This window comes from Limulus polyphemus, unplaced genomic scaffold, assembly GCF_000517525.1.
Source record: "Limulus polyphemus unplaced genomic scaffold, Limulus_polyphemus-2.1.2 Scaffold4247, whole genome shotgun sequence".
NCBI classification, from domain to species: domain Eukaryota; kingdom Metazoa; phylum Arthropoda; class Merostomata; order Xiphosura; family Limulidae; genus Limulus; species Limulus polyphemus.
Genome location: NW_013669857.1, coordinates 10,147 through 37,908, shown reverse-complemented (window position 1 = coordinate 37,908; position 27,762 = coordinate 10,147). Strand labels below are relative to the sequence as shown.

Below are 27,762 nucleotides of genomic sequence, written 5' to 3'. Positions count from 1 at the left end.
GGATTGACCGCTACATTATAACGCTCCCACGGCTGAAAGGGCGAGCATGTTTGATGTGACGTGGACCCTCATATGGCAAGTCGAGCGCCTAACCACCTGGCCATGCCGGGCCCTTCCTGAAGGAGGGAAAAAGAAATTTAATATTCTGCTCCCCTCCCTGCTTTCCCATTGGCTACCCGCGGCAGATTCAACAAGGAGGAACATAAGAAAGGCGGTATTATATATTTACAGTGACCTTATCAAGTGAATTAGTCAGTAGAATTATTCATATTTTCAGCTCCTCTAATATGTCGCCCTAGTCGGTTGCCTACCCGATAATAACAGCTCGTACACACACAGGTGACGAGCGAAAGGTCATAGCAAAGCTGTGGATAACCTTGATCACTCATAACCGATTTCCATAGAGTATATACACACGATACTGGAATACATTTCACTAAAAATACAGAGTACAAATTTTTAACAATTAATTCAATATACGAGAGATCGAAGCTAATTTTACAATATTCATAGTTCCAAACATCCTGTGTAGATGGGGTTGTCTAAAGAAGCACGTGATCAGAACGTAAAAGGAAGTAAAGATTGGAGTCCAGCGAGCTTTCAAATTGTAGCAAAAAAAAGTAAAATAATCATAATAAATACGATTTTCTGGTATTCTGGGTAATTAGTTATGTACGGAGAAAGTGTTAAGTATCATTTTAATAACTAAATCTTCCTGACGTGAGGTTAGACAGCGTGTATACGAGTCATCCATGTACAACGTGGCAATGATTACTGATATTTTTTTTTAGTGCGCATGGTGACACACATGGTTGACATTGTTTGGGGCTAGTTGCTACATAGTATAACAGCATTCCCCAACCTTATTGCCCAGTTGTAATAACTACCCCCACGAGTTTTTAATGCAACATTCTCTGTATTTCCAGACTTCCATCATGACTAAAACATTTTTGTTGAATTTTGTGAAAAGCTACTTGAGGGCTAACTGCACTAATCGTCCTCAATTTTGAAGTGGTAGACTACAGGGAAAGTAACTAGTCCACACCACCCACCGCTAACTACTTACCAACGAATAGTGCGATTGATTGTCACGTTATAACGACCCAACGGCTGAAAGAGCGTGTACGACAACGGGTTTTGATCCCATAACCCAGCAGGATGTGAATCGAGTGCCCTAACCGTAAGGTTTTGCCAGACAGACTAGAACGTATAAGATGAAAAACAAACAGTTTGGATAGATGGGTTTCTCTATGGGAGAAGATTCTGGTGACCTATGTGATGCGGGGATGGCTAGAGCCGAGTCGTTCACACAATTTCTGAAATGACACTCAATCATGGCCATATATTTACCCAAAGCTAGAAGTCACGATTTTTAACAAAACTAATGTGGAAAATGTTTTTGTGAATTTATCAGAGATATTATAACGTTATAAGTTCAAGTGTAATGACATATATATAATGTCAACGATACGGGCATCACAACTGTTCAATGTTCTATTCGAAGTATATAGCCAAAACATGAGTTCAACAACAGCTTCCGAGCGAGGCTGCTTGCGTTAGTCATCAGTGCAAGTGGATACTCAGCACCAACGATTTTTATATTTCTGATGGTGAATTTCCAAGCTCCCTTTATCAACGTGATCAGCAAGAGTCCATTGGGCCAGCTTCACTTATTAGGGTGGATGACAAAGTAATGAAACATTATGAAGGTCACAAAGTGTACAAAATAAAATGCAGATCTTCTCGATAGGCACAAATTCCGCGTGTCATTGGACTAAACTGTCGACTACAAATAAAATGATACTGTTCTCTTGTCATTTTCTTCTCATTGCTTCCAGAGACTCCAACCCATAAACCAATGTTTATGGTCCTTTGAAAAAGGATGGATGAAGCATTACCAAACGCAACAACAGCAGTCAGCATTCATAAAGATATATTCAGTCAGAACGAATTTATGTAAGTAATGTCACAGATCGTCCAGCACCATCATCAAACCAGAAAATAAACGATAGAACTGTACAAGAATCTGTTCCAGTACCAAGTGGTGTATATATCTACGTCTGGCAACTTTCACCACACCCAGAACCACCTTGGGGTAGTAGAAAACTAACAAAGTCGCCAGAAACACTGAGACGTTTTGGAAAAGCTGGCCCCTAAAACAAAATCCCCAGTTAAGAGAAAGAATGCCACATTGATATCTGAACCGAAACACCTAAAAATAAACGGCTATCGGCATACTGCTCAGAACAAACTTATGAGCTTACTTTCTCTGATGCTAATATACAAACAAAGTAGGTCCAGTAGTCCGTTCTTTAATGCACTGAGGGAAGTTCGTTTTGCACGTGTCATCTTTGTGAGGGCTCTATGGACTAGTTTCACTAAGATTTTTTTTTATTAGTGACATTTAGTCGAATTAGAAGTTTGTTTTATACGATATTTTGATGATTAATCCAGGATCCAGCTATACGATTTGGTAATTTAGTTGTTTGTTTCAAGTAATTATTTGGGATGTGATAAAGTACCCAATAAGGTGTCACAACTGACTTTTCATGAAACACTACTATATGTAAGAAGAAATAAAATGGATATATCGTCAAGTTTTTAGCTGAGATAACGATTTAAAGAAAGATGTAACAATAAGGATAGGTCTTCTCTTATCTATCATATTTAAAACAAAATAAAAATCTATCTTTGGCGTGTTTCTATGGCAATCGATGAACATTGAACCACTGCACTGGAATGCAGACATTCATCTAATAACAACAAATAATGAAACAGATATTACGAATCAATATCACAATTTGTAACGATATCTCATCAGATGGTAAAATGTAGCCTCTTTTATCCCATTTGTATTCGGTAACATTTTCAGCCCCTTCTTACTAGTTCATTTCATTTACCTGTAAATACCACAGCGAAGCTTACTTTTCAACAACAGGAGCTACTCCCGTGCTAAAGATCACCGTATAATTAAAACTAGTGTATATAAATCTCCACAATAATAGTTAATCACGGTGAGAACAAACGTTTCTATGTAATAGTAAAATGTTTTGTTTTGAATTTCGCGCAAAGCTACACAGGGCTATTTGCGCTAGCCACTCACAATTTAGCAGCGATAGACTAGAGGGAAGGCAGCTTTTCAACACCACCCACCGCCAACTGTTGGACTAATCTTTTACCAACGAATAGTGGGATTGACAATCACATTATAGCGCCCTCACGGCTGAAAGGTCGAACATATTCAGTGATGAGGACTCGAACCCGCAACCCAATAGATTGCGAGTCGAGCGCTTTAACCACCAGGCCACGCCAGACCCTAGTAAAATGGAAGACAAATATTGAAAATCCATAAACAAATAGTGGTGCCTCGTAAAATTAGTTAAAAATGAGGAAATGGAAAAAATATAACGCAATCTACTTTACTCAGAACACTTCGATGTCTGTGTGAGCTACAATCAGAAGAAGAATATGACATTTCAGTAACTAAAGAGAAGTGTAAATATTTTCCATATAACAGCCCCACCTCCTATAAAAAGTGAGTAAAAAATAGTTTTAAAATATCTTTACATTCCCCTAAACTTTTCTTCTCTGTATATGAAAAAGTGAATACAACGTGCTAATGAGAATCGATCGTTTTTTGTTTTTTTTATTTTCTGAACGTTAGGGTTTGACACGTCATAGTTAGGAAGAAGAGCACTGAAGTCGTTTCAACCAAAATATACACTAGACTGGGATAGACGGAGTCAGGTGCAAGGTTGCAATCCTTAATTTAGTCGAGGACTTCATAAAAGAAAGATGCAACTAAACTAACGATCGTGTCTGATTCTTTGTATCACTAACAGATTTCTTTAAGATAAACCAGCACGACAGGGAGAATCTGAATAGTAAACCTGTACTGAAACACCTTTGTTACTTTGGTAAAATTTAAAGTAATTCAAAAGTGTCACGTACATGTTTAAGTCAGACCAAATACAATTTTGAAATTATCGGTTCTGCAGTAAATTTTTTTTTTTTAATTATTCTAATATTAAAACTACATCAAAAAACATTGCTGTGGCATTAGGGTATACGATTATTAGCCCTAATTTCTAGCCATATCAACTGTGTAACGATGTATACTTGGAAGTCCACAGACTTCTGTAAAAAAGTACTATACAGTTTAACTCCACATGTTTGCAACTTTTAATGTACGGGTATAAAAAACAATAATCATTAACGACTCGTGGCCTGGTGGATAGTGCCGGACTGTGAGTCCGAGGGTTCATAGCTCGCGTTCCGTTGCCGTGAAATTGAGCCCCGCATTTGGGGGCTATGGGGTTATTATTAAAATTACAGTCAAATTTTATTATTCGAGTTGTTTGTTGGATTTTGCACAAAGTTATCAGCGTTAGTCATCCCTAATTTTGAAGTGATAGTCAACACCAACCACTGCCCATTTGAATTTGATCGTCACTTTTATAACGCCATCACAGTGCGAAGAGCAATTTCTTTGCGGTAACGGGACGCGAACCATGGAACTTCAGCTCCACAGTTCGGCACGTTAGCAACTAGGCCGCACTCGGCCCTATTCGAACAAAGTAGCCAGAGAGTTGGCGGTGGGTGTTTGTCTTAATACATATTAGTAAGCTATAATGGTGGTGAAGCTTTACTTGCTTTAAAACATCAGCAGTGAAGTAGGGTGCTTTGTTACAAACTAAGAAGGCTACACAGCAGTACAGGTTCAAACAAGTCATTTTAGAATTTAACATACACACAAAACACAAGCAATATCACTTTGCTCTAATTTCATACACCTTACTTGTGTTTCTACTTGGCACACATTCTGAACGAGTGCTTGTGCTATTATATAGTTGATGCTTCCGTTTTATACGTCACGTCCACACCTACATACCAAAAGCGCTGATTGGGGTTTACGTTTCCCGAGAAATGCGGCCAAACAGGGACGCCAAATAATTAGAAAACACAGTCTGGTTTTAATAGAACATTTGTAATGCTTGTGGATGCGTTTTGTCGTACAGTCATTTCCAGTGACTCACCAAGTACCGTCAGTTCTACTTATAGACCTGCGAGCGTTATTTCCGAAATGCGTTCACATGAAATCTATTAGCACTATTCGCTTACAAAGTAACTATACCTAGCATACGAAGCACATCTGGCTTCAGCGTATAATGTGTATGTACTCCTAACGAAAATAGATTGTTACTACGCTTACAAGGTACTTTATTAATAGCCATATCGAAGTGTTGTATTAGAACTGATACGGTCAAGAAAAGTAGATTTATTTACAATCATTTGATGAAAGTCTTGTTAACATTGTGATGACTTAAGGATTATTATTTTCGTAAAACCGTTTATAGTGGTTCTAATAGTATGCATGTTACACTTCATCTTAGTTTTGTGCAACAACAAAGTTCTGACTGGCGAAACACAAAATGTTTGGTGTACTGACGCTGTAGTCCGGCCGACATTAGTCGGAACGTGCCTAGCACGTAGTTAAGTAGAATCTGCAAGTCTGAACAAACGGTTACTAGGGTGCAAAAGTGTCACACAACGAACTTCACACACATACACACACAATGGACGCCTTAGTACTAGAAAATTAGGGATCGATAGCAAAGGTATGTTTTATATCATCGCAAGTGTTCTCTGTAAACGTCTCAAAAACTTTACGTGTTTAGTTTATTAGACTCTTCCACAAGTTCACACATATTCCAAATAATCTGAAGATCTTAAAAATGTACTTTACTTGGATTTCTTGTGTGGAAAAAAGAACAAACAATCTTTTATGTACCATTCCTGACTGTGTATATTCAAAAACTATTCAACCTTCACCAGGCACAGCAGTTGCGCTATGGAGGGCAGATGTTGAACAAGTCAAACGAAATCAATCAACTCGTATTTACTACTATCATACGTCACCGTACATTAATAAATCTTTATTATTAATAGTAGTATTAGAGGATTAGAAACCTTTACGTCTGAGCTACTTATTATTATGTGTATGTTTAGTCTTAATTGCATTTTATATAATCTTGGAATATGAAAGCGAGGATCTTAACTGGACGGACAAGCTTCCACCACTCCCACAAAGGTTGTGGACCTATAACTGTGCATAAACAAGTTTTTGCATCGCTTCTTACTCTATAGTAAAATATAATTATTTGAGCAACAAAGTCGAGGTTTTTGTAACAGATATATTTGTTTGTATTTAGTTCATAAACGTTCTGTCCCTCTAAGCTTTACCCTCTGCATGCATAATCGTCATTTAGGTTGGGTGAAAGAGCCTTTCTCGATATTTTGTTTATTAATAAAACCTGACAGTTCAAAAATATACCGATTTTCTTCATTTTGTAAAAGTGAATCATTTACAGCCCAAAATCTGTTCAAGAAGAACAAGTTACCAAAAATATTAACTCGTTATGCAACTACTCTGGCATATTGTGTTTCACTAGTTCATTGATGAGGAGTGTTTCTATTTTCTTTCAAAACTTAACGAGCACATGCTTATATGTACATAACCAAATTGAAAGTGGCCTATCCACTAATAGTACATTGAATTCAGTTTGTGGTTCCGTTTATCTTTGTAACCCTACTTGTTTACATCTCAAAACTACTGGAAATACAAATTTTCAAATTATCTGTAATTTAATTTCCCCTCAACTCGTCTCCTCAGTGGCAAGTCTGAGGGCTAATAACGCTAAAAATCGGGTTTAGATACTTGCAGTGGGCGCAATACAAATATTCCACACACATACATACACCTTATCTCAATGGACTCTTATGTGGTTCCCCAAATCCCTCAGTCATTATGGTTGACATATTATAACTTTGATTTCACTTATGGGTTATTTGAAATATTAATGTAGTTTTCTCCCGCCGACTCTCTGATTACACGACCCACACCGGGAACAAGACTAGCTTACTGGTTCTACAGTCCTCGTGAACGATTTAAAATACAAAACAACAAAGAAGTAAAAGTGAGTAAACAGTGTTACAATAATGCTGTGTTATTATTCTTACCTACAAATCTGACTCATAAATGATTTAAATAAAATTTTGATAATAATTAAAATTTACTTGCTTAAACTGATTCACACACTTAAAGTTGTTCTTCATTATATGCATATAACGCCAAAACCATTAATATGTATATTGCATCCTATGCGGCCTGACGAGCCCTGATGTTGGGCCAAAGGCCTCATTGGCACTGTAGATGTAGTGTGGTTGATATATTAAAACATTCTCCTTTGCTGTCATTCATGGGTTCTTAGAATCAGTGTTATCATAAAAAGGTTTCTTAGACTGTGGGTAAATGTGCATGACGTCAATCGATGACTTAAAAAAACCAGCTATTCGAATATAGGTATGATCAATCTCACTTAAACTTCTGCTACTCCAAGCGAAGTTTTCATGACACGATGTAATAATATAATATCTAACTTTTTGTTCTCCCACATTTGAAGCTATATCGGACTGTTTTCAAAATCAATACAAACAATACTTCAACAATTTTAAATTCATAGTTTGATTCATTATTAAACGATACAAAGCACACCATAAGTATCATAATCAATGATAAATTCAACCATGTCTTTACTTTCGCGTAAACTTACATGATGGGCTGGCTATCTGCGCTGTGTCCGCCGCGCAGATCGAACCTTATTAAATACAAATTCAACTATGAAACACTACTTTGTAGTTTTTCAGCCTGCATTAATGATTTAATTCATCAAAAAATTTTTTTTTCAATCCTACTTCATTCGTCATACAATAAAACACAGATACAAACACCTATCCTGGCGGCTATATTTTGTATCAGCAATATCCTATTTAAGTCATTCCTGAGAATAAGTGTTACGTTTAAAATGAAAATAATAAAAAAATCTCCAAACTATGCCATGATATATTTGTTTTGTTGTATTATGAATGAAAGACTGAAAAACAATTTATTTTTAAACCAACTTTGTCATTTAATGGAATCTTTTTTTTTAGTTGAATGTGTGTTTATTTGAATAACACTTAGTTAATATCCCGTACATATTCTGTTTTTTATTATTGTGAAATAACCAAGCTATGAGACTTGTATATTTTCAACCTAACAAAAATGTGAGACCAATACTTTAAGGATTAAAGAAGAATTTCAAAATATGACCTGATCACATGTAAAACAGTAAAAATATCAGTTGTAAACTTTCATTATTTTGAACTATTTTTTGCATATTTATCAGGACACTCGTCGCGAAATACGTAAACAGTAACTCATTACTTGCACTCGATAACATCTTGAGCTCTTCAAGATATTCTCGACATCCTGCACCAATAAGAGAAACATTTCATAATATTATGAATAATATAGCTGTAACCAATCTTATATGATCCACTTCAAGGTTGGACCGATTGCGCCACAAACTTGGCTCTGGACCAAGGTCATATTGTTGCTAGACGTTTAAAACTTTTCACGCTTGTAGGAATTGCAAATTTTACCCCAAACCAAAGGTTTAACTAAATTACTGAATAGTAAAGATAATCGTTATACAGTTGAAGACTGTATGTAAATATTTTAATAGCATCATATGAAAAAAAAACACACACACACACACACACATACATACATACAGATATATATATATATATATATATTGATGTCAACTTGAATGCAAAAATACAAAGAAAATGGCAAAAAAGTTATTAAAAACGTTTTCGCCAAACTATCCAATTTAAATGTTTGACCAGTTTCCTTTATTTAACAACATTGTAGAAAATTAGTGTGTGATTACTTCTACATCACTCTATATGTGTTTTCTGTTTCGCAAAAATTATCGCTAGCACTGATCTATACCCAAACATTATGTTAAACGTAGTACTTGAGATAACGATAAACACATCACGCACAAAAACTGAACATCGTGAATATGTGATAGAAGGCGAGTAGTTACGACACAATATATAAGTAGTCCAAATCAAGGCCAGGGCGTACAGGGTAAAGCCTGTAATACAGCAACACACACACAAACAATATACCACAAGAATGACATACAAGGCTGCTGGGGTGTTTATGTGCAACACTATATAAATGAATGACAGAATGCGTTGAGTAGAAACACTATACTTTAATGATCCAGAGGTTGTGTAAAAACTTTACTTCAGTGACAGATTACCTGTTTATGAAAATCACTGTACTTTATAAATCAACGAAAAGGGCTATGTATGGTTTGTTTGGAATTAAGCACAAAGTTACCCAATGGGCTATCATCTGTGCTCTGCCCACCACGGGCACCGAAACCCGGTTTCTAGCGTTGCAAGTCCGCAGACATACCGCTGTGCCACTGGGGGGGCAGGCTATGTATGGAGGCATGGTATATTAAACATGGAAATGCGTATCTATCCAGATGTTTTGTAAAGAGTTGGCACACATCAACACCAGTGGGCGCCTAAATATCAACTAAAGAAGGTAAATATATATAGTGGAAAGTTTCATTGCTATAAAGCGTTATACATAAACTATAAATGAACATTTTAACAAAAGAGAGATACAGATAAATGATAGAAGAAACATTCATTCAACTTTTGATAAACATAATTTGAAAATCATGCACAGCAGCAGTTTATCTATACGTGGTCCATAAGGCGAAAAGACGCCGTCAGGGGGATAACAATGTGTCCCAGAATCAATATGGTGTGTGTGCATACCGTACGACCTGTTGCCTGCGCCCGCTGTTCCATAGCAGGTGGCAAGACTGGTGTAATGTCCATGCATATTGGACCATGGATCAGTGGAGCTATGTACATTTGCTGTTATGTTAAACTTATATTAAAGTTTTTCTTCATTACCCATTCAAGCCGTCTCCAGCCAGTATTTGTCTCAAAGTGGGTTCCTCGTCATCGAATATGTCTTCTTTAGATGCGAGTCGTAATTTACCTTCCAAAGCGATTCCTAGCCATAAATGTTTGAAGGGAGTACGGGGAAAACAAGTGTTCGATTTTAGTCAGTTGAAAAAAATAACATACAATGTGGTAATGGTATAAGCGTTAAGTACCTCAGAAATCCGCACGTCTTCGAAAGAGATGGTATACATTATCTGACAAGTAAGATATAAGATCCTGCTACTCATTCCTCGACCCTATGGAGTGGCTTTTGGCCCCAATTTCGGATTAATGAACGACAACGCTTCCTCTCCTCCCCTCATTGAGTCAGGTTACTCGTAGATTTCTTGGGGAACCAAGATATAAAATGTATGATCTGGACCGTGAGGTTGACATACCTCAAACCCATAGGACGTGTGTAAAATGCTCTTGAGCAAAGAAATTTATCTCCTCTGTAACCGTCGCAAACCATTCAAGATCTTACTGGTGCACATGCACCCACTGCTCCACAGCAGGCGATGAGACCGGTGTAATGACCATGTATATTGGACAATGGATCCGTGGAACTATGTCTTCTTTAGATGTGAGTCATGATTTAGCTTCCAAAGAGATTCTTGTTCCGAGGCGTGACCTGCGACCATGAATATCACAATTCTCACAGAAGACGCTCTTACTCATATTGGGGATTTACAACGTGGATCTCTTCTCTTACCCAATTTACTGTGGGGATTAAGAACGTGGGTGTCTTCTCTTGCCCAATTTACAGTCCACCTCACGTTTTGTATGTTCATATCAATAATAATAAAAAAAGTCATGCATTATAGTCACACTTAATTTGGGTATTATTTTCATTGGTGTATGCTATGTTACAATAATTAATACTTTAACACAGATTGTAAAGTATCTTGAAATCCTTTTAACTTTCTATTTACATGTGTATTTCATGGATAAATTGTGAGATCTACTTTAATTAGATGTATTAATTAATCAAGTATTATGCAGTGATGTATTTTATGGTTAATCACTACAAAAAAAAAGGTCTTTGGGGCAATATCTCTACTGCAAAAAAATCAGAAAATATTTTGCGTACTCGAAAAAAGGGTATTGGTGAAGCTAGCCCACTAATACCACTAAAAACCTAGAAAATTTCTTTAAAAATACCTTTGTTAGAGGTTGTAGAATTTAAAGTTCAAACATGTACACGTTTGTGTTTAGTTTGTTTGTAGTTAAGCATAAACTACACAATGGGCTATCTGTGCTGTGCCAAACACGAGTATCGAAACCGGTTTCTAGCGTTATACCTCCGCAAGCTTACTGCTGTGCCACTGGGAATCACATGTTCTTGAAAATATTTTGTTAACACAGAAAGAGAGAAGCATCAGTGAATATATTATATCCCACAACATCCTAGTGGCGGGAAAATGTATTTACGTTGATTTTTCCCAAATAAATACATATGTGGTGACGTTACAAGTAAAAAGAGAACTGGACCAAATGATGCACTTTTCCTACCCAGGACAGGCTATACCATTTCATTATCGTTGGAGTAAGGAACGACGGGATCAAATCACCTGTATATAAAAACTGTAAGATGAACCGTTACACTTCGGCGATTTCATCCTCGTATTACATAAATTGTATTTTTAAAGCTGCTTTCTGTAACGTCGGAATACTAAACCCGTTAAAACTCGAGTGTATACAAAACATTGCTGCTAAAACACAAACGTGTTTTATATTATCACATTGAATACAAATTCATGAGGCTGAAAACGTAATCTAACGATGGCCAACAGTACAATCACAGAAGTGACGAAAAACAACGCATTTAATGGATATTTCGGAATATACATATTCCATCTTCAGCAAATTCCTACAGTAAATACAAAGCTATGATTACAAATAATAACAAGGATGTTAAATATTAGCTTATCGTATCTGTGGTCCCGGTACTCAGACAGAGCCAGTTAAGTTTTATAGGAAATTTAAAATTGACGAGAACTACAGAACAGATTAAAAATAACGATTATACAATGCATCGAAATCACGAATACTGAATTTTTAGAATCCCCTTTTGAGTTGAGGCCCAGTGCACCCTTTCTATGATCCCCATCCTAGCGGCGGTAGTGGACACTAAAACTTATTAGATCGCTAAGTGTGCACGATGTAGCCGAGACAATTAAAGATTATCTCACTTAAACCGAAGTTGAAAAGTAGCAAAAGTCACTAAGAAGAAATTAACTCTAAATAAAATGCGTTCATTTAAAAGATTAACATAGTCTTTTCTCACTATAATGTAATAATTGTGAGCTGATCATAAACAAGCAAACAAATTGTTCATAATCAATTAGTAATGTTAACTCCAATTCGGAACATTTATCTTTGTTATTCGTTAGAATCTCACACGTGAAATACGTTGACGCGGCACGAACATAAAATAACTTTCTAATTATATTACCTTTCGGGATCCTTAAAGACAAATTTTCGAAGTTTGAGATCTCGCAAAATCACACCAGCCTCGTGACAGGCCTGAACTGCCTGCACCACCTGGCGGAAAAGTCGTAAAGCTTCTTGTTCTCGAAGGCGGCGTTTGTTGCGTACGTATGAATGCAAATCCCCATAGGAGCGTGAGAAGATGATATAACTTCTGGTTTCACCAATCAGTACTTGCTCTATCTGATTGATATTGGGGTGGACATCCAATCGAAAATGGCCAGCTACGGTTTTTTGATATTTTTCGTTCGGAACAACCTGCAACAAGCAAATTAATCACAAAGCATTAACGTATTTGAATCCATAAGGTCAAGTGTTGAACTTTGTATAACTGATTTGGTGTTATTTATTAAAAGCAGTTTACAACATTGTAAGATAATATTGTCGCTACTAGAACTATATACTGACATTAATGAGAAAGCGTTGCCCGACTCAAGGTGCGACTTAGTGAAACTTATATTTAAACGTCGGATATACAAGTTCATGTTTTGAAATACGCAACTAATTTCTAATATTATATAGCACTGTTCCAGAGTTTATTTTACTACTTATAAATAAAATTAAGGAGTCACAAATCTTACATTTTTCACGCCTTTTGAACAAGAATACCTTTTCACATATGGGAATAACAAATCCTGTTTATAATTAAAGGTAAATAACCCTGTAACTATTACTTTAAAAAACAACAACAACCAGTAAAGTTAATAAGACCACTGAAAGTTCAGGCCCAAAGTTTATATACAGAAAACATTATAGTAGTTGTGACGCTAACTCAGCATACTTTCTTCATCCTTTACACAGCTGAAGTATGCAGTATTGACATACGAGCACTTCACAAACCCCACAAGTGTATAAATAGGTTTAGAAACATACACAAGTACTAATTATAATTTTGATAATTATATTGTATTCATGATAGCTTTAAAAAAGATGGCTTTAAAAGAAGCGTCTCTTGTGTTGTTTGTTTTCTTTTGTCCTGAAGGAAATACATGCAACTAGGATCCTGGAACTGCTATACACACCAACTTACACCTACTTACGCCATATTAGCAACATTTTTTTTGGAAAAGCAAATTTTGACATATTACCCTTTTATTTTGAAAATAAGTGTGAAAAGTATTTGAAGTTGTCATGGAATATATTTCTAAATGGCTGTTTTGTTATTTAAGGCAATAGTCCCAAGATTCATATTTTTCTGCAAGTTAAATGGAATGAACGGGAATGTTAAATTTACTTTCGGGTTCAGTAAAACATCTTTGAATGTTCTTATAAATATGTAAATCAAAAAGAATGATTGACGTTTTCTATAACTTCGCCGATTCACAGAGATATTTAAATTATGTTTAGTAACCATCCTATATCTGTGAAAATAAATATTTTAACTTATCCAAAGATGATATTTTTTATGGTCTCCAATTCGGAGGTTAGAAATTTAGATTAAAAGAAGTAAATTTTTGGTTAATTTTCATCATCCAAAGTGTGATTGATCAAGAGTTTAACACTGCTGCAAATGTGTAAACTGAAGAAAGACTGGACAATATTGATAATGATGTTATCCTTGTTGTCACTTGTCACTACCCATTCTTCAGGCACTTGGATCAATAAGAATCTTACTCTATTGTCACTACCGTTCTACAGGTACTTGAGTCAATAACAAAGTTACTATTTTGCCACTACCCGTTCTCAAGGTCTATTGGTGTCCTGCTTACCACCTGGGTCAAATGGACCTAATATTGAATTAATACAATACAGAAACACAAAGGAGAAAGGTAAAATATGCACAGTTGTAAATAATTTTTTATTCGATTTATACTTTTATTTATTTCATCGTTTCTTTTGTCTAGACTGGGTCAATTGGACCTAGTAAGTAGTTCTAGGGTTAAGTATAATTCGATGATTTAAATATAAATATTGTAAGGGTTCTAAACTTTGACAATTTAAGTTATTGGTTTTGAGGTGGCATATACTTATTTATGTTGTAAGTGTTTTCGGTTTTATTTTTTATGTATTTTATATTATAATCTTATTTTAATAACTCCAGCTGCTTTTAAAATAATTGTAATTTTTCTAATCTTGTGAAGTTTACCATTCAAGACCAATAAGCTGACAAAAGCTACAAAACTGGTTACAGTTGTAAAATAGTACAGTTTTGTTGGTTTATATATATATATATATATTTAAGATAAATGAATATTCAATTTTTATCACACGTTGGCTTTAACAATTCTTGTAGTTCTTTTCTTCTAGCTTTATATTTTTAAAATACATTCTTCCGTTACAGAGGTAAAACTCTTTGTGTCCATAAAATGTATGTTTTTATATTTGGCCTGCGATTATTCCCCTTATCACGGTTATTTTGATTTTATATGTATCATTTGGCGTTTTTTTCTCTTTTTCTTGAGAATTTTTTAAAGATTTAACAGCGCGATTAAAACGTCATGCCAACAAACTTTATGATTTTTAAAATTTTGTTCTTTGAAATTAGTATACGTGGCTACTGAATGGCAATCAAAAGAACAGATTGTAATTAAACGCTAATATTTACACAATATGTGATTCCTTGTTTTAGCTTAAAGCTACACAATGAGCTATCTGCACTCTGTCCATCACGGGAAATCGAACCCCGAGTTTTATCATCACAAGTCAGTAAAGTTTTCGCTAACCGACTGGTGGACAAAATACGTAACAAACTGTTTTCTTCTTAATTCAATTTTGTAAAATTTCTGATTAAATCATGTTACCTACTTAGATCACAACTAAAAATCATCTCGGTGATAAGTATAGCTAATAAAACATACTTTTCTTAATTAAAAAGATCAGAATACTTTGTTTCATCACCCTGGATTTCAGACAACAAAAACAGAACTGAAACCTCTAACTACATTTTTATTGTCTCTAAAGAACCCATTCCGAAGACGTCCACGCCTCATTAAATTATTACCAAGCTTTATTGTGTAATCTTTAGTATGATTTTTTTTTGTTAAAAAAAAAGCTGTTACCAGAAAAATAATTTGAATTCTAACCCTTCTCGAAATATCTAATGTTAGTCACCATTTACCATGAATTTATCAAAACAAACACAATCGTTGGTGAATCTAATATCAAAAACCATGGCTTTTATAACATTAATTTAGTAATACAGGCGAAAAAATGTTGAAATATATTGTAATAATGAAAAATAAAGACCCTCTGGCATCTTAAACGAAGCCAATTTGCATCCAGCAGTTTAATTTCTGATTGATAAAGGCAAAGGAGGAGGAAGCAAAAATTATCTGTATGCGGAACCTAAGCATGGTAATCCTATGGGGATCGGGGAGTGTATGACCCCAGAAGATGTGGCATTTAATGGATTTCAAGAGGAGAAATTCCTAAATATATATATATATATATATATATATATATGGAAAGACGCCGACATAAACTATATGGCAGCCTTAAAATTATTAACAGATATTAACCTGCCCAACCCCACCCCGCCCCAGGCGTAAACCTAAGGGGTTGGTTTCATTCCCAACCGCCACCCTGATTCCTCCGCCTACGGATAAATCCAAATCGTTGCTAAAATTTCAAAACTGACGAGTCAGCATTGAAGACGTCAACGATTACCTGCGATGAACAATGGTTTGAGGCAATATTTATTTAAAAATATAAAACCTATGCAGGATTTTGTTTTCTTCTATAATTCAACACATTTAATAACGTGTCAAAAAATAAAAGTACTTTGCAGAACTAGTTAAGAAATTTAATTTCTGCCAATAAGTAATATACGATATTCCACATGTTGAACAGATATTTAACAACGATATTTTGACTTGTACCAATTTTAGATATAAATATATAACTATAAAAGGTTTATTCCTTTTGTCACTCTGTCGAGAACGCTTTCACGCTCCTTCTTTTGGTAATGCTCAACAATATACATCGTAGCTTAACAACAAAACTATCACCTGATTGTTCATAGGCCAACTATGGTGTTTATGTTGAATGCTCAATATTCATGTTGATTTAGTAATTTTTTGATAAGTTCGGGGATATAACAGCAAAATAGTTTAATTCAGAAGTTTTATAACATTGAGTTGTAGCCAAAAACAAAATAAAATTTACCAAGGAATGTTTCAGCCTACCGTTACGTTTACGTATTAGGCCTAATGCTTAAATTGACTACAAATAGGCCCACTATTACTAACTTTATTGAGCCAGTGTTTAAAAAGTTCTAAGTGATGAATAAATGTTAATTAATAAATATTCTTTTGGTATTTTAACACATCTATTATCAACTTGGCCGTAAAACAAAGAAAAACACCGTTTTCTACTCCCTGACCTAGATTACAGTGTAAAGGCTCAAGAATACTAGTTTAGAGTGCATACGTACTTTTGTTCACGATAACATTTCATTTTTCTGCGTAGTTTTTACTAAAAATGTTGTGATTAAAGAATTACTTCGAGACTGATGAAATAAGTGAAGAGTAGGTGCATTTTGGAGTTACAGACAAATTCGTTTTAGTTAAATTATATAATTTTCGTTAATCATTCAACAATGGTTTCCTGTCATTTTTGACGGGCTTTTATACTAGTTTTAATATAAAATAATAAAGAAGGAAGGCGCCATCTATGAAAATGCATGCAAGTGATCTCGTACCAACGCAAGTAAATTTTTGTTTTCATTAGTAACAAGAAAAACAAATTATGTCAAGGCTACAATTTTTAACTTTCGCAACTCAATCGTGTTTTTATAACAAGTTTAGTGCTGAATGCAAGAACATTTTCAATAACGAACGAGAGTAATGATCACGAACTCAACTACCATATAAACGTCCACTTTCCTGTGTTGACCGCGGCTAAAACGTTCTCGGTTATTGTTGATACTCTATAATGAAAATAAAAGCAATGAAAAAAACGTATACTCTAGCCACAACTCAAAAATTCTTTGTAAAAATTCCTAATGAAAACTTGATAAAATTCAACAAATTCAGTTCAGTATTACGTTCCGAAATATAATATCCCGTTCTGTTGGAAACGGGGTGCCCTGTTGGGCAAACACGTTCTAACTAATAAACATTAAGTGACCTATTGGACAAATACACTTTACACGTACAGATGGATTACCTTATTATATAATCATCTTATAACTAATGAACATTAAGTGACCTATTGGGCAAATACGCTTTACAGATATAAAGGGATTATCTTATTGTATAATCATGTTATAACTAACGAGCAAATAAGTATCTTGTACATAAACATGTTCTAACAACTAAAGATCGGTTTGCCTTGTCACTCTCTAATCATGATAAATATATAATATACTACTGAAGGAAGACGATTATTCTCTCCTGCTTTCCTTAAAGACGGAGGGATTAGTGTTGCCTTGTAAGTATTAGAGGAAATTAGTAAAATCGTGTTTTAAGTAATAACAAAAGAGGTATTTTAATTTCTATAACACAATTCTGGAGCAGTCAGACGTGATAACGCATTCAGTAAACAAAGGTACTGGATCATTGCCTATGTTTCATTGTGGATAAGCTTGTCCTGTTAGTAACATTTATATTCTAAGTATTAATTCAGTCACTGCCGAAATAGAAAGAACGGCAGTATCCGTCACAGAGTAGAAAAAAAAAAAAGTTAAATACATTACGTAACAAAACTCGTACCGTGTCGAATTTGAGCATCACAGTTTCGAGTTGGCTCATGTTAAATGTGGCATTAGAATCTAGCTGGTTACGTGGAAAACCTCAATCAGCATATCTAAATCTGTTAGTATAACGGTGGGTGTATTATACCCAGAAAGGATTTAAAACAAAACTGTTTTTAAAATTTGGTGTTCGCGATACTACCACGCAATTCTATTCAAACACAACTATTTCAAATCATAAGCGACCTTTCCAATTTCCCAAGAGTATTGCGGTCTGTTCACCTCTGCTATTTTGTTATTTATTAAACGATTCTTCGCTTTTCAGCATTCGCGTAAAATGTCGACAACTGTTCCAGCTTCGCTTCTGTTAATCTTCCTTCAGCAAAAATAGAGAGATCGATAACAAAGAACTGACGTAATCACCTGTTCAGACCCTTTAAAGATTATGTGGCTACCCTATCATACCTTCGCGATGCAGAAGCGAATGCGACAGAAATGACGAATATTTCCGATTTAACCTCATTTAAACATTATGGGAGCACCGGGGCAATATCAGCATAGACACACACACAAACATTTAATGAATCCTTGGTAAAACCTAGTCTTCAGGCATTACATGAAAATATAAACATCTCATATATAAATAGGAATGTCACTCATAGAAATATCCTTTTCACCGATCTCACTAGACTCATTCACGTAAGAGAGGGTGGTATATCAGCATCTCAATCACCCAGGGTGTGATAGGAAAGGGTGGTATATCAGCATCTCAATCACCCAGGGTGTGATAGGAGAGGGTGGTATATCAGCATTTCAATCATCCAGGGTGTGATAGTAGAGGGTGGTATATCAGCATTTCAATCATCCATGGTGTGATAGGAGAGGGTGGTATATCAGCATCTCAATCACCCAGGGTGTGATAGTAGAGGGTGGTATATCAGCATCTCAATCACCCAGGGTGTGATAGTAGAGGGTGGTATATCAGCATCTCAATCACCCAGGGTGTGATAGGAGAGGGTGGCGTATCAGCATCTCAATCTACCAGGGTGTGGTAGGAGAGGGTGGCATATCAGCATCTCAATCACCCAAAGTAAAATAAATCATTATAACTAACTCATCTCATGCATACATACACAAGATAATTTTGTCAAAACTTTACCATCATACAAATTCCTTACTTTCCGGGGGGGGGGGGGGCTGCATCATGTATGTGTTTATGATGTCAAAAAAAAAAAAACAACATGTAGGTTCAAGAACTTTTAATATAAAATGTTAAAAACCTGAGTGCTTTTGAAAGGTGGACCTTTCTTCTTCAGGAGCAAACAGTTTGCCCCTGAAAAAAGAAAGGTCCACCCTTCAAAAGCACTCGAGTTACAGGGTTATCATTATATGCAAGTGTGTGTGTATTTGTAAATCATACCCAGGAAGACGAAAATACATAATTCCACCATACCTACTGACTGCCTGCACCTGTCCACCACCAATGCTTTCTATGCAAATAGCTGTATCACTTAAAGGACTGACTGTCTTTATTAAATTAAGCAAGTTTTCCCAGAGACAAAAGTTAGGTCGTTGATGAAAAATCCTTTCCCTGTACCACTGTATTATTTGCTAGTTTCACAAAGTTCTGCAAATTTCAGGGTTAGTTGAAAATCATATGCTACTAAACACTTTACCAAGATATATGTAATAAATTATCTTATCTTTAAAAGATCTACAAAATATGTTGAAATACAATAACTCAAACATGTAGTGATCCTACCTGTAAAATTGTATTATGTCAAGGACACACTCACATAGTTATCTACTAGGCATGATAACTGCTGCAAAAAATCATCTCTTACATTAAAAAGTGTGTATAAATATACATACATTTTATATGCACTGTCTTGCCAAAAGAATTCAGACATCACTTACAACACTTTTAACAAAATAATGCAGTGTGTGTGTGTGTGTGTGTGTGTGTGTGTATAATGACAAGAGTTATGTTAATTCTAACAGTATTACTTGTTTGGTGCATGTTTGTTTACACATGAATACAAACATATACACTAGTATAAAAGCACAAGTAAAAGGAATAAAAACTTCTTTCATCACATTTCCCCCCAATTCTCATGTAACACTTCTGCATATTTTTGTAGTGTCTTCACCTCAGAGAAATAATGTAAGCTCAATAAAGGGCAAGATGCTCCTAAACAATAACAACAAAATCTTTGTTTAGGTTCGAGTTAGTTTGTTGTTAAAAACAATAGGCTGTTTTGTTGCCACTGCAGAGATCAAACACCACATTTTAATACTGTAAGCTCTCAAACTTCATAAGAAACTTGTAATTAGTATGATTCACTTAAAAGGAAGTGATGGCTAAAATCCAGGATGGAGAGAACAAGAGTTTGGGTGAATGACTAAACGTGATTCAACATTTTTAGCATCAAACCAATTCTTAGAAACCTACATAATTAAACTAGAACTAGTTATTCGTTAAATTTTTGCTAGTCTATAGAAGACCATCCACACACCAAACAATTTGAGAATCTGGTAATTAATAAGACAAAAAAATAAAGTAGGAAAAAAAGTGTAAATAAAGTGAAGGAAGATTATTTTTTCTAAATGGCAAAATTAATCAACCACTAATATATGGTGAATAAATTTATGTTAAAAGTTTCAACCTTTAACTGAGGAATAAATAATGCATGGTTAGTTTATATATTAAAGAATTATCCCTCTCTTTAATGTCATTTCCAATTTTTAACTACTAGTAATAACCTAATTTAACATGCAGTTCATGCTAAGGACACACGACCCAATTAAGTTCTGATATAATAATGTACTGGTTTAACAGTTGTACCACCCAATTTTGTCCAGAGCAAGATAATTTTGTTATTTTTTTTCCTCTGTTTAAACTAACAAGATAGATATAATAACTTGATCTTTAAAATGTATACTTTTTGTCACAAAATAATGCATGTTTATGTGAGGTAATGCAATCATAATGCCAAACTTCTTTTTCTCAGTAGTGATATAATTTTCATTTAGTTGCATTGCACAAACATTTTGTCCACATAAATATGTGCTAATACTGGTCCTTCAACAATATGTTGTTTAAACCTTAGGGATATGTTTTTTTTACATCAGCTTTTGCCCCCAGTGGCTGGTAGGTTACCCCCCCCATGTGACTTTACCCCTCTTTTCAATATACAAATCTCACAACATCAATAGACACATACAGTATTACCTTTGAAGGAATGCATGATAAAACATTCTAGAATTGATGAAGGAAGAGAATGATTTTCTTATTAAATAAATATAAATTTTGTGTCTTGTTAACAATATTATCTGCAGTAGGGAATATTTTGAGAGTGAGACTTCATTGACTGACTTATCTTCAACAAAAGCAACAGTTCACAGCTACTATCATACTGATTCACCTTGTGCCAAATATAATCTCCATCAAACATTAGTAAAGTTGGCTTTTAGTTTACTCTTAATGCTTGTTTCATGCTAATTTAGTGTTAAACCTATATTTTGATCTCATTAGTTACTGATTAAATTCACAGCATATTTATATTTATAAAAGTACTGGTACAGTGTACAATTCTTTCATTATATGTAAGGAATTCTCTTGCTAAATAGTTACAATATAAGCATTTATGAGAAAATAAGATTCAAAGTATAATAAAAACAAGATTTGCCAAAATAAGAGAAGGCAAGTTTGGTGACATTAGGTGCAAGCAAAACTCAGAGAAAGTATTTGAAGATGAGATTCATAGATCATATAAGATAGTGTTAGTGAAAGTTTGAGTAGATAAGGTTCGATACTTTAGGAGGTAACGATCTAAGTTTGTCCTGAAAGAAATTTCATTGAAATACTTGGCTGACTTGTATATTATTATTACATCTTTTATGAACATATAAAGCACATGAAATGTTAACATGACAGCCAAAGGCACCCGCAAAAAAAAAAAAGGGGGGGGGGTCCAAGTAACTCAAGTTTGAAAAAATTATTAAATTGAAATACAAATACTTTATGATTTTCCAATGACATAGAAGAATAATTCAAAATATCTAGTAATTTTTTTCTTTTTTGAAAATCCAGCCTCACTTATTGGTCGCATATACAATCTACTGCAAGTATACCAGCCATTAGCCTATTTGACTTTGTGGGGTCAGTTTTCTACATAATTAGATAGTAAAATTCTCTTGCCAAGTCAGATTTTACTTTAAAATGGAGTCAATCATGGAGAATGAGCTTTTTTAATGATAACAGTTTTAAATGTTTCATATATTTATCACTGACTGCAAAGGATAATAAACCATTATATATATATATATATATATATATATATATTTGTGATCCTGAAGCAGTAGAACTTTGTTCTCACTGATTTATCATCTTTATACATTTGTTAACTATACAAATATCACAACATTATGAAACTTCTTAGATTATATAATAAAAGGAATCAATGGTACATCCCCATTCAAAATTTCAGCAAACTGTTTTAGCTCTCCTTGAACTTTACACTAAACATGTTTCCAGTGTGCCAAAGTTCTCTGTCATTGTTACTTGTTTCTACTCCATCCAGGATAAGATTATCAAACATTTACTCATCTACATATGTATCTATAGGTTTCAATGAATGAAAGAAACCATCTTACACATTGAAGAAAACTGTCAATATTGGTGCATTTTAACACCCTCAACTTCAAGGTCACCGAGTGCGGGTAAAATCTTATGATAAAAAAATTCATTCAATTTTATTTGCCAGGTTATTTATTAAAGCATTTCAAAGACTGAAACTAGATCAGTCAAAATAATGTCCAAGTATTTTGTAAAATCAAATTATAATCTGAAATCCGGTGTTGCATGTTGTTTGATATAAATTAACTAAATTACATATGATTTTACAAACTTTTAGACACAAATTTTAAGATAATGGTAAAATTCTTTGTATGTTATTAGAAGCTAGTAATTCTGATGAATAGTTTCATAGTGGAATTTTGATGAAAACAAAGACTGCTACAGAGTTCACACTTTCATAAAGTATTCATCTTAATAATAACATAATAAAAAAAGCACTGCATTTTGAAAACAACAGACAATATTGGAAAATTTAATGCAATTTCTTTTACAAAAATTTATGAAAATGTTTTTTGCTCATGTTCAACAGTAAATAAATAAAAGTCACATTAAGTTTTTTTTTAGTGTAAACATTAACCCTTTTAGTTAAAACCATAACCAACACTTATATTTAGAAAGATAAACAATATTTACTTAAAGCTAACTAAAAGTTGTGTATTTATTGATAAAAATAAAGTACCAAGTAAATGGTGTAAGTCAAGTTTATACAACCCTAACTGAATGATCTCTTAACACAACTTGCATTAACTAACAAATATATATATAAAATGCTATGCTATTTCCTAATGACACATGAAATCAAACTCCTATCTACTAATACTTTTTGTTTTAGTCTCCAGGTGATCTACATTTTAAAAACCAATTTTTATACACTTACCTTGCATACATATTCATCATCTGTTTTTGCATCTACACAGCGATACAAGGTTGTTCCATCAGATTGTTCAAAAAGAATGTAGTTACCAACAGCACAAGCTGCAAAAGGTTCTTGTGTGCTTAGAAGAGCTGGTGGGGTTGGAGGTTGAAGGTTTGGGCTTAGACTTCCACTGTAAATTCCCCCTTTATCTTGTGGCTTATCAAAGCTCTGTTCTTGTTTAAGTCTAGCATGATGCAAGTTCAAGCGTGGTGGTCGAGCAACATTCATGAGGGAAAATTTAATTTTAAATAAAAAGAATTTAAACAAAAAGTTATATTTTCATAGCTCTCTGCAATCATGTGTTAAATTTTTTTATTATTTAGCTGACTGGTCTAAAAGACTTACATTTGCATATAATTATAAATATAAGTAGTGTTTGCTTCCTCACTTGTTTTATTAGTGTTTAAATTAGCCTAGTTAACAAGTGGTGATGAGCAATCAAATTATCATACTTCGTATTTCGTCTGATTTTGTATGTGCTACTTATTTTCTCAATCAGTTCTTAATCTGAATTCCATATGGCAGCCTAGAACACGAGGAAAAAAAAGGAAGAAAATGCATTTAATTGACACATACAAGTCTACAACAAAAAAAATACACTCTAAAGTTCATACAATACAGCTACTACCATAGAAAATAAACGAATACGGAATAGCGTTAGTTAGCCTATGTTTTCTACTGCAATTAAGAGTACAAATATTAGTGGTATGAAGTAACGCATGTGCTGTAAACGATATAATTTATAGGTTTTTATTAACGTCCACACAAAATTAGTCCTACTTCGATGATGTCTTGTAGCTGTAAAACATTGCACATCAACAAATTAAATAACAATTAATCGTGTCACGGAGATGGATAATTATTCTTTATCTATTATTTATCAATCGGTGTAACTGTTAGATGTACAATATTAATAATAATACAACTCCACGTATACCAGTGTATGACCTCATGTGACCTGAGCACGAAAATCCTTTGTTCCAGTTTGGTGAGAAATAGTCGTTTCGGTGTTTCTCTATGGAATTACTCTTCATTTAACAATTATAATTTTTCGGTAATATGAAATATGCCTTAAAGTTTAAGATGACACAAGATTCAAAATGAGAATATTTATTATGTTTCCCTTTGAATAAAGCTGACATTTTATCAATCACGAGCTACAACATATCCAATTTGACTTGGCTTCGAATGGTTGCAAAGTTACACGACCATTTTAAAACAATAAAACTAAGCATTTTTATTCTAAGTCAAAAACACGCATTTACAATATAAATTTTATAATATATTGGCCTATAAATATCGTGATTGTATGAATTATTTAGTTAATTTGCCCAAAATTAATTCGATTAGATATAAAGCTTTCTCGATCAAGTTCATTTTCTAACTTGACTAAACATACCTTTCCTTAACTAAATTTTATTCTAATGTAATAATTTTCCTTAACTAAGATAAAAACAATAATATTAACCTCAACAACACCCAAATTAAAGACATATTCTGACGAAAACACTTGGTTTAAATGTATAACTATAAACGTAACTATAAGTATAAAGCATAATTCCACACCACGAAACTTCGCACCAGTCACGACCACACAGAGAAAGCATACCTTCAGTGTTACTACCTTCTGCCTATTCTATTTCTAATTAAGAATTGGTTTTAGTTACATTACCTACGCCACGTATCCGAGTGCGTTATTCATGATTAGGTTGAAATGACACTCTTACCGTTCACTTGTTTCTGAGCAGGGAAGGCCAAACTTGAAAATATAAAAAATTTACTCACTCAAATACGAGGCTAACGACATTTACGGATGATCTACCCTAAGTCAGGCCAACCCCATTCAGAAACAACGCACACAGTAGCCTAGCGTTATGAGGCAAAACCAGACAAGGCCGGCATGGCGTAAGATAGAACGTAGAATTACCGCGCAATAATATTAACATAGATAATAAGTAGCACTTTATTTTGGAGAAGAATGATAGACTGTTTTGATATATTTTTATTGTATAATTGATTTTGAGTTTAATATTTTAACTTAATATCATATTACACACCTTTTTATAAAACATTATCAAAAATCGTTGACGTGGGAACTATTTGTTAGGAAAAGAAGACACCAGATAACCACATATGAAGTCATTCAAGGATTATGAAGGCATTGCGCAATATGTCAGTTGCGTTTCGTGTTAAACGTAAAAGTGCAATCAGGTTTCTGTTGAAAGAACTAAATAAAGCTTTGACGGATGCAAATGTTCTGTCACATTGGGCTATCATAATAAAGTTTATTTAAAACAAATTACAACTTCAATGATTATATTAAACAGTAACAAGAAACTGTTGTTTTATAAAATATCACTCATAGATTCGCTTGCTAAACTATACAACAATAATATCTTATTCTCAGAAACTTAAAACTTCTCTTTGTTTTCCTGCCCAATAATCCGTCTATACAAAACGTAAAACAAAATTTCACGCACGCCACTACATACAGACCATACCACAACAAATCTACTGTTTTATAATCTTTATTGCTTTTATTCTTGTGCTCCCTCAGTGGCATAGCGGTATGTCTGCAGACTTACAACGCTAGAAACCGGGTTTCGATACCAGTGGTGGACATAGCACAGATAGCCCATTGTGTAGCTTTGTGCATAGCTTCAAATAAACAAACTGTTCATGTTATATTGTACGCAAAACAATAAATTTTAAAACAGTTATAATGTCAGACATTTCACAATTTTTGGCCTATTTTATTAATTTTATCAAACTTATGGATAAAGTGGTGTAAAGTTTGTCGAGAAAACAAAATGTTCGCATCATTGTTCTTACAGGTATAATAGAACAATAAAAGATATGAATAATTCAAATAGTCATAAATTCTATACATACACTGGGTACTGAACAAAAATAATGTAAGTTAATGTTCCAATAACAGTATTCCATCTGTGTGAAACATCCTCAAAATTAGTTTCAGATTATTATTGTTTTCAACCATCTGCTCAATCCTGTACAGCTCAAAAATATGTCTTGTTGAAAAATATTACTTTTACATTTTTATGGAGCCATACATTGTAGCATACAACATCAAAAAATGTGATGATAAAAGAAAAACAAAAGTGCACATAACCTGTCGCTTACATTTGAAATTAATAATAAAGCTCTGTGCTACTTTTAGTATGGAATCACTGTACTAACATATCTTTAATTTAGGGAAACCATGAAAGTAAGCGCTTATTCAGTTCCACAAATATTATACGGAGCCACTTAAATGTGTGTTCTGTAGTAGGCTTGAGCAGTTATAATACTGTTGCGTTAGCGAGGTCACGTGACTAGTATCACGCCACTTCTTTCTCGAACCTTCGGGAGATTACTAGATTGGGGGTAGTCTGGTATATATAAGATGGTCACAACTTGACGGGGAACAGTGTAATGAGTAATTGAATGTATGCGGACAAAATATTGTTGGCCTCGTGAGACGTGAATTATAGTGTTGTTATAGAGCGACTGTTGAAATTAAGTGTATCGTAAAGTTGTATTCGGAAAGAATAAACCAGTTTTATTTAAGAAAGGACTTGTATGAAAGCTGAAATGTTAAAATAATGACCTGTTGCCATTGTTATTATCAATAAAAACATCCAAAAATGTAAAATGATGATGTAATTGATGCTATACTCTAAAATAAAAGCTGTTGTATATTTACTGTTATGTTATTCTTAAAACTAGGACCTGTTCCATATCATGCAAAAATGCTAAAACTATCCTCTACATACCATTACTCCCCTTGGTGGACACAGCAGATAGCCTGATGTGGCTTTGCTATACAAACACACACACACACACACACACACATATAACATTACTAACAAAATGTTTGAAAGACAGTGGATGCTTTTTTTATCCATTGTTTCATATGAAAACAAAGAATAAAACTGCTCAAAGAGGCAGCTAACTTTAGCCTTATAGCTGTACCATCTGCTTGATTGCAAAGAATATTAATGAGCACAAAGTTGAATTTCCTGGTAGGAAAATTCATGAGTTTTAAAAAAAGTGTATAAAGTTAGTTTTGTTGTTAACCTCAAAAACCACACAAAGAGCTTATGCATTGTGCCCACCTTGGGGATTGAACTCCTAGTTTTAGCACTGTTGCGTCAGCGAGGTCACGTGACTAGTATCACGCCACCTCTTTCTAGAAATATCCTGTGACTTCAAGAATGTCCT

At 34.1% G+C, this 27,762-nt stretch overlaps 1 protein-coding gene across 3 annotated transcripts in view; it reads right to left on the bottom strand.

The window, feature by feature from the left end:
• The window catches only part of LOC106470851 (tribbles homolog 2-like), a 31,640-nt gene extending 6,195 nt beyond the window's left edge, over positions 1-25,445 (bottom strand). Inside the window, exons 1-4 of one of the 3 annotated variants that reach the window (XM_022399482.1) lie at positions 25,269-25,445; positions 23,503-24,067; positions 17,159-17,221; positions 12,320-12,612 (exon numbers count right to left, since the gene is read on the bottom strand). In XM_022399482.1, the coding sequence (XP_022255190.1) occupies positions 12,320-12,612; positions 17,159-17,221; positions 23,503-23,769 (623 nt within the window). In that variant the 5' untranslated portion in view covers positions 23,770-24,067; positions 25,269-25,445. Of the gene's footprint in view, positions 1-12,319; positions 12,613-17,158; positions 17,222-23,502; positions 24,068-25,213 lie in introns of all 3 variants that reach the window. The other 2 variants (XM_022399481.1, XM_013931424.2) reach the window with 2 other exon arrangements.
• Positions 25,446-27,762: the final 2,317 nt, after the last annotated feature.